This window comes from Mauremys mutica, chromosome 7 (assembly GCF_020497125.1).
Source record: "Mauremys mutica isolate MM-2020 ecotype Southern chromosome 7, ASM2049712v1, whole genome shotgun sequence".
NCBI classification, from domain to species: Eukaryota; Metazoa; Chordata; order Testudines; family Geoemydidae; genus Mauremys; species Mauremys mutica.
The window spans coordinates 612,092-621,125 of NC_059078.1; the positions used below are offsets into that span (position 1 = coordinate 612,092).

The 9,034-nt window shown below is 45.5% G+C and overlaps 1 protein-coding gene across 2 annotated transcripts in view; it reads left to right on the plus strand.

The window, feature by feature from the left end:
• SETD5 (SET domain containing 5) overlaps positions 1–7,574 on the plus strand; it is a 172,912-nt gene extending 165,338 nt beyond the window's left edge. For both annotated transcript variants that reach the window (XM_045023004.1, XM_045023005.1), the window contains 2 exons: positions 5,000–5,085; positions 5,258–7,574. In XM_045023004.1, the coding sequence (XP_044878939.1) occupies positions 5,000–5,085; positions 5,258–5,860 (689 nt within the window). In that variant the 3' untranslated portion in view covers positions 5,861–7,574. The remainder of the gene's footprint in view (positions 1–4,999; positions 5,086–5,257) is intronic.
• The last annotated feature ends 1,460 nt before the right edge of the window (positions 7,575–9,034 follow it).

Consider the following 9,034-nt stretch of genomic DNA (forward strand, 5'->3'; position numbering starts at 1 on the left):
CCCCTCAACCTTCTTTTGGTTAGGCTAAACAAGCCAAGCTCTTTCAGTCTCCTTTCATAAGACAGGTTTTCCATTCCTCAGATCATCCTAGTAGCCCGTCTCTGAACCTGTTCCAGTTTGAATTCATCCTTCTTAAACATGGAAGACCAGAACTGCACACAGTATTCCAGATGAGGTCTCACCAGTGCCTTGTATAACGGTACTAACACCTCCTTATCTTTGCTGGAAATACCTCGCCTGATGCATCCTAAAACCACATTAGCTTTTTTTACGGCCATATCACATTGGCAGCTCATAGTCATCCTGTGATCAACCAATACTCCGAGGTCCTTCTCCTCCTCTGTTACTTCCAACTGATGCGTCCCCAATTTATAACCAAAATTCTTGTTATTAATCCCTAAATGCATGACCTTGCACTTTTCACTATTAAACTTCATTCTATTACTATTACTCCAGTTTCCAAGGACATCCAGATCTTCCTGTATGATATCCCGGTCCTTCTCTGTGTTAGCAATACCTCCCAGCTTTGTGTCATCCGCAAACTTTATTAGCACATTCCCGCTTTTTGTGCCAAGGTCAGTAATAAAAAGGTTAAATAAAATTGGTCTCAAAACTGATCCCTGAGGAACTCCACTAGTAACCTCCTTCCAGCCTGACAGTTCACCTTTCAGTATGACCCGTTGTAGTCTCCCCTTTAACCAGTTCTTTATCCACCTTTCAATTTTCATATTTATCCCCATCTTTTCCAATTTAACTAATAATTCCCCATGTGGAACCGTGTCAAATGCCTTACTGAAATCGAGGTAAATTAGATCCACTGCATTTCCTTTGTCTAAAAAATCTGTTACTTTCTCAAAGAAGGAGATCAGGTTGGTTTGGCACGATCTACCTTTTGTGAAACCATGTTGTATTTTGTCCCAATTACCATTGACCTCAATGTCCTTAACTACCCTCTCCTTCAAAAATTTTTCTAAGACCTTACATACTACAGATGTCAAACTAACAGGCCTATAGTTACTCGGATCACTTTTTTTTCCTTTCTTAAAAATAGGAACTTTTTGATGCATCACTTTTTTACCAAAAATATTCAGTTTATGAATAAGTATATACGGTACTTAAATAATCTCTTCTTACTGCTTTTTATACTCTTGCTAGTGTAACTCATTTTGTGCCTTGGCCGTTCTGATTTTGGCCCTGCACACTTGTGTTTTTCTTTTTACTCCTCCTTAGCAAGTTGTTCATGTTTCTGCTTCTTGTAGGATTCCTTTTTGATTGTCAGGTCATACTGGCCTCTGAATAGTCTTCCTACCCTTTCCTTTACATCAGGACAGCTTGTAATTGTGTGTTTAATATTGTCTCTTTGAGGAACTGCCAGCTCCCCTGAACTCCTTTATTCCTTTGATTTCCCCATGAGCCCTGACCTACCAGTTCTCTGAGTTTGTTTAAGTCTGTTTTTCGAAGTCCGTTTTCCTTATTCTGCTGCTTTCACTCCTTTCTTTCCTTAAAATAACTAAACCTGTCATTTCATGATCACATTCACCCAAATTGCCTTCCACCTTCAAATTGGCAATCAATTTCTCTGTTGATCAGAATCAAGTGAAATGGCTGTCCCCCTGGTTATTTCTTCCACCTTCTGCAATGGGAAGTTGTCCCCAATACAGTCCAATAACTTACTGGAAATTTTGTGTTTTGCCATATTACTTTTCCAACAGATGTCTGTGTAGTTGGTCCCTAATTACTACCAACTCTTGTGTTTTGGATATTTCTCAGGTTTGTTCTAGAAATGCCTCATCCCCCTCCGGTCTGTGATTTGCCTATAGTAGAGCCCTTGCCACGACATCATCCCTATTTTCCCCTTTTTATCTTTACCCAGAATCTTTCAACCAGTCTGCCTCTCATCTCCTTCTAGACCTCAGAACAAGTCTGTATATTGTTGATACATAATGCAACACCTCCTCCCTTTTAATCTTGCCTCTTTTTCATAAACAATCTATATCCCTCCATGCCAATATTCCAGTATGAGACTTGTCCCACCAAGTGTCTGTGGTGCTAATTGTCATAATTTATCTTATCTACTAATACTTCCAGTTCTTCCTGTTTATTCTCCACACTCCTTGCACTTGTGTAAAGACATCTAAGATGTTGAGCGGATTCCCCCACTGTCTGTTGCTCCTATGACCTTATTTTAATTTTCCATGTCTTCCCCGACACAGCAACATCTAGTCTTCTGTTAAGATTATCTTTTTTATGCTTACCTGTGAGCTTTTGTCACCTGGCCTCTTTGAACCTTAATAATAATAATAATTGGAGATATACCAATCTCCTAGAACTGGAAGGGACCTCGAAAGGTCATCAAGTCCAGCCCCCTGCCTTCACTAGCAGGACCAATTTTTTTCCCCCAGATCCCTAAGTGGCCTCCTCAAGGATTGAACTCACAACCCTGGGTTTAACAGGCCAATGCTCAAACCACTGAGCTAGCCCTCCCCCCTTAAACCTTGTTTAAAGCCCTCTTTGCTAGGTTGGCAAGTCAGTGCATGAAAATGTTCTTTCGCTTCTTGGTCAGGTGAACCCTGTCTCTTCCCAGCAGACCTCCTTCCCAGAACAGCACCCAGTGGTCAAGGAAGTCAAGGCCCACCTTCTGACATCATCTGTGCATCCATCCATTCAGCTCCAGGATGTGCACGTCCCTGCCTGGGACCTTACCCTCAACCAGGAGGACAGACACCACCACCACCACCACCTGCACGCCCCTGTAGTCACTGCTGATCTGCCCAGGGTCAGACCTGGCAGTATTCGTGCCCACATGGATGAGCAGCATGGACTAGTGGTCAGAAGGATGGAGGAGCCTCAGCAACCTTTCAGAGATTGCAGTATGTCCACTTGGCATCGATTGGCTACTGAGCCTTTCCCTTCAAATGTCAGGGCATGCTCCACCCCAAGGAAGAGGCAGGGTCTTCCACCTGCTTCAGAAACTTGCCAGTGTGTGAGATCTGTAAAGCTGTGCTGTGGAGCACCCCACTCTGTTTTGTCAAGCATGACGCCTTGGATACCATGGCTAGTCTGATGCCAGGTTCAGAAGAGCAGTATTCGAACTGGTATTTGACTGACGTGGCTGGCACGCCTCAGTGCCACTGCCTAGAGGGGATACTGTTTGCCAGTCACCTCCAGGGGGATCCACTTCAACACTTACTCGAAGACCGGTTACTTCCCCCACAGTAACTGTGGTTCTGCAGGATGTTGTAGTCCCTATAGATCCCACAGCCTACCCTCCAGACCAACATTTCGGAGTCCTTAGCTTCACGGCTGTAACGAAGCTGCCTCTGGCAGAACACAGCTGAGAGTATCAATTCAGGACAAATTGCTCAGAGCAGGGCAGTTACAGCCCAAAGCTGGAGTTCCTTTACTATTAAGGCACCAAACCAGCCAAACAGAGAGGACTTCGGTCTCACCCCACTAGCCAACCATAAGTCACACAAGCAATTCCCTTAAACACTCCAGTTTCCCAGTATCACCACCAGTGCCTCTTGTTATGGGGACAAATGGTTATGAATACCAATATCCCAGTAAAAGGAAAAAGATTCTCCCGATCCCAAAGGACCAAGTTCCAGACCCAGGTCAATATATAAGTCAGATCTTACCCACAAATCACGCTGTTGTCAATCCTTTAGAATCTAAAATCTAAAGGTTTATTCATAAAAAGAAAGAAATATAGATGAGAGCTAGAATTGGTTAAATGGAATCAAGTACATACAGTAATGGCAAAGTTATTGATTGAGGCTTGTAGCAGTGATGGAATAAACTGCAGGTTCAAATCAAGTCTCTGGAACGTCCACAGCTGGGATGGGTCATTCAGTCCTTTGTTCAGAGTTTCAGTTTGTAGCAAAGTTCCTCCAGAGGTCAGAAACAGGATTGATGACAAAATGGAGGGGTTTCCAGGGCCTTTTATATTCTCTGCCCTGTGGAAGGGCACCCCTTTGTTCTTACTATGGAATATCACAGCAGCAAGATGGAGTTTGGAGTCACATGGGCAAGTCACATGTTCATGCATGACTCAGTTTGCAGGTGGCAGTCATGGCTCACATGCTACCTTGAACGTTCCCAGGAAGACTCATGTGGATTGGAGTCTCCCAAGGTCCATTGTCAGTTAAATGTTTCTTGACTGGGCACTTAATTTGCAAATTCCTTTCTTAAGAAGCTGACCAAATGCTTCACTAATGCTATTTAGGGTATGTCTACACTACCCACGTTACAGCGTGGCTGCAGCAGCGTTGTGACGTGGGCAGTATAGACACACTTTATCGCCAGGGGAGAGCTCTCATGGCGATTTAAAAAAAAACAAAACACCCCTAATGAGCGGTGGTAGCTCCCGGCAATAAAACTCTGTCTATACTGGCGCTTTTCAGCACTAAAACTTTTGTTGCTTGGGGTATTTTTTCACACCCCTGAACGACAAAAGCTTTAGCACTGGAAGTGGCAGTATAGACAGCCTTTGAATCAAACACATTGAGGTACAAGTACATAGCCAATATTTATAACTTCAACTACAAAAATGATACACACATACAGATATCATAATCATAACCTTTTTATAGACACCTCACACAACAACCTTTGTACAATATTTGCAGCAAATATATAACAGTGGTTGCAACAATGATCGATATGGTCACAGTTTGTCAATACCATAACAACAGGTTTGAACTGTGAGGGAACTGAAGGAGGGTTGTGGCTGTCCCACCCTTCATGCAGAAGCACGAGGAGGCTCAGAGCACAGGCTGGTGGCTCTTGTGGGGTGTTGGGATTCTCCAGATTGCCGTTAGTTAATTTCTTTTGGCTTCTGAGGGCCCAATGACTTGAGGTGCTGGGTGGTGCTCTTGCCTTACCTGCAGCAGGACTGTGGAACAAGATAAGGGGTGCACACAGATGAGCTTAGGAGAGATCAGTTGTGGCCCTGGTCCAGGAAGTGAAGTTTAAGGCTTGACTGTGCTATGCCTTCTAGGTACTGCTGATGGAGATACCCCAGAAGTTCTCAGTTCTGCACTCAAAGGACCAGCAGTTTACAGCCCTTCTAGATACAGCTACCAGGTAAGATCCATCATTGATTTCTAGTCACAGGCAAGCATCAGAACCTGCAGTTTATTGTCAGCAACTGATCAGGTTGCTTGAACAGCAAACAGTGTTGCTAAGTGGGGGTTAGAGAGAAGAGGAAATATTTGTGCTCTGACACTTTTTCTCTCCCTCCCACAACCTTCTCCAGCTCCTGCAGGCTGACAGTCCCCGAGCAGAGTCCCAGGCTCTCCTTCAGCAGAGTTCCTCCCCCTACAGAGGACACTCTACTCCGTCTCCTGGATACAGCTACCGAGCAGCTCCACCAAGAACAGGACACAACCCCGCTCACTGCTCGTCGGAAGCGTCCCTTTCGTCCACCTCCTATTCCAGCCCTGCCCATTCAGTTTCCACGGACTCCCCAGCTCTGTTTGCAGGGAATTCTGGGTATTACAGCAGCCAGCAGCACTCTGGAAGTAGCATTAATAGCAGCCTTCTGAAGAAGAGTCACTCTGCTGCTGCCAGTCCAGCACAGCAGGTTGCTGCAGACTTAGTATCCTTGGGGTCGGTTTCTCAGCCCTGCACAGGAGCATCAGGCTCCAGCTCTGCTCCCCAAAGTTCCAGATCGTTGCAGTCAGACTTGCGGACTATCAGCCTGCCTAATTCTGGGCAGCCTGCTCTCCACCAGAGCTCCAGAGGGTCAGGGGTTTCCAGTTCACAGCACTATCCACACCGTGGGGGAGGCAGTGTCCATCAGTATAGACTGCAGCAGCTTCAAGGTCCAGGAGTAAAGACTCAGACAGGACTTTCCTAGGGTTGCCTGGATTCAAAGAGGACCGAATTGCCCATAACTCCTTCCAGCTGCCTCTGGAAGTGGCTTCTGGGCCAATGCTGGGAGCTTGCACCTGATGCTGGGAGTGCAGGGGGTTGGAGGCTGGAGTAAATGAGTGAGACTTGTGAGCAGAGGCAGCCTCTGCCCTTGGAGGAGGATGCAAATTTCTCTGAGGCAGAGACTGTAGCAAAGCTGGGTACATTGTAGAAAAGCAAATGGTTCTAAGTGCAATGACTGTGATGCAGCCTCTGTCTCCTCTCCTTGCCCATAGCCGTACTCACTTGTGCAGTAAGGACGTCTTTTTAAGTATGAAAACAATTTAAAGAAAAATCTGGGGGAAGTTAAACTCCATTCCCAAAGCTCTCTTGTAGGTCAGGTTCTCAGTGCATCGGGGCGGGGGGAGGCAGGGGGGGAGGGCTTTGTTATGATCATTCCAGTCACAACAGACCAGCACATGCACCACCTTTGGGCCTGGGCTGTGACCCCCCCACAACCAGACCCATTTTCATTGTGATAGACTCCAAGAACTGGTCAGTTAGCACTGGGACTAGGAGAGAGTGAGGGTGTGTGACTATCGCTGACAGGTGGGTGTCGGGGCTCCGCAGGATGTAACTAAACGGGGGCGGCTCCTGTGAATGTCACTATCGGGGATCTGTGAATGTTTGTCACTAGCTGGGAAACTCTGAATTGGTGTCGTATGCTGCAGTGTATCATCAACAGGAAGGTCTCCATGAACATTGTCACTGTGTGAGACTGGGGGGGTTGAGTAGGGGTGACGCTGTGGCGTCACTGCTCTGGGGCTGTCCAAATGAGTCATGTTTGTACTGGGGTCTGTGCGTGGGCTGTGGAGTGTGTCTCCCAGAGTGCATGGTTGGTGGGGACTCCAGGCCTTGGTAAGTTGGGTGCTGTAGGTGTAAAGTATCACACAGAGTGAATCCTCCCGCCTAGGGATAGAGTGGCGCCAAAGCCAGCCCAAAGGGGGTGTGCTGTCAGTTCAGCTCCATACAATTGCCAGCTTCTTTCTCACTTGTTTACTGTAATATCAGGCGTGTTTTTATTTATCTAATTTTATATTCAGTTATAACCATATTAGGTTAGCTAATATACAACAGGTAGAGTCCCTGGTGCTGCAGTGGGCCTTCTCCTTTTTCTGTTGGACAAGATAATGCTGTGAGTCTGTCTCCCTGTCTTTCAAATGCACAGTCTTCTTCCTTTTGTAGGGCTGTTACAAGTTCTCTAATTCACAATTGAAATCAGGTGTTTGTTCAAGGTAGGGGAGACTTTTAAAATATTAAAACAAAGTAACTTTCTCCAACAGTCTGGCTGAGTGTGTGTTGGGGATTGAACTTGTCACCTGGAATGCGGGTGTCTCTGTATACTGTATAAAATAGGTGTAAACTTCACTCAGTTTAGACCTGGGTGTGTAGTCTCCCATTTCATGCTGTGTGCAGCATGGGGCAGGCAGGCTCTGCCCTGCCTAGTGGCAGCAGTGGATTTGGGGGTTGGGAGCAGCGTGCAGAGGTTCCAGCACCTCGGCATGTGCAGGGTGCAGAAGGGAGGCACCCTGGAAAGCTCTTGGAAAGGTGGGGGCTGCAGCTTCTGACTCTAGTGGGGTTTTTACACCATGCTGTAACATTTGAACTTTCACAAGAGATGTAATAATTTTGATAATAAAAATACTTAACTTGAAAATCAACATTTTGGAATTTCCCTTCCTATTTTTTTAGCGGCATTAATGTCCTCACCTTGAGCACAGACCTACGGCCAGGGATTTTATGCCTCTCTGCCCTGTTTTGCCCCCCTACCCTTAGTTGCAGAACAAATCTTGAATTCTGATTTGGGTGATCATGGGCAAGTCACACAACCTGCTTATTTGTCAGCTCAGCTGGAATATTGAGTGAAAATCAAAATCCCCAGTGATATCACATGCTGCCTTGGAATCGAACTTTCCCAGGGATTTGTGAGTTGCTTCCCTTGAATCATGAGATTCCCTATAGTTAGCAACCCACCATTTCATCAGCCCATAGCAGCTAGTGATGTGTACTGATCTGAAGAGGGATAGCCTTGAGTTGGCATCGTACTGGGATACGCAGTAGAATTTAAAAAAAAAACGGAAATGCTCACAAGATAGGGGAAAAGTCAACATAGCATCTTCTGGAAGACACAATAACTTTCAATGAAGAGAATTAATAACTTTCCACTTTACAACTTTTATTATGTAATTCTGCTGTTCGAAATTATCAGGCTCTAGGTGTTGAGATTCTGGTTCTTTACATAGATCCAATACTTCCTGAATATTGAAAAAAAATCTTTTTAACATTTGTGCATACGTCCTACATCACTGGGTGTCAAAACAAGAAAACAGTCTCTCTGGCCGAGCTGCACAACATTGTTCCACTACACAGCTCAGTAGTCTGAGTCTTCAGCTCCCTTCTCCCAGTTGGCCTTTTCATTTAAAAAGCCTTTGACCAGACTTCATATCTCACAGAACAAAGATCTACCTTGTGTAAATCATAGTTTAGCTGTGTACAGGAAGGTCATAGGTGATCAGGCTTCTAAATACTTGTTTTATTGAAAGAGATCTGAGGAAAACCTTTCTCTAGGATAGTGGTGAGTGGCCCCAAGATAGGGGAGTTAGACTTTTTTTTTTCCCTCCCTTACTACTTTCTTGATTCTGACTTTACAGTAACTTCATCCTCTAAAGCTACCACATGTTTGGGATTCTCACTCCTGCCTCTGAGCACAAGACTGGCAGAAATCCCCTAGTTTTTGTTGGTTTTTTTTACCCTTGAGGTAGAGTTTGATAGCAGGGTAGAGCACAGGCCAGGTGCCTACTAGCTGTTCTCTGTCACACTCCTGAATGTTGCAGCCAGTTCCTCCAGTTGAGCAGGAGGTAAAGGAACTTCCTGCAGGGGAATGCACCTCATGAGCCATCCCGCTCCTTGCTTGTGACACTTTAATGGATACTTTTTCCATATCTATCCCTGCCTTCCAGTCAGATCTGGTTAGTTGTCTGAAAGGTTTGAGGCCTTTGCTTCAGTTTGGGACACTTTGGTATGGTGGGTTGGTTTTTTTTGGATGGTGTTGCTACTAACGTAGAGAGGGATTGTTTCCAGTTGAGTCCTCCAGGAATCTGTTCCTGGGCCAGTGCAATTC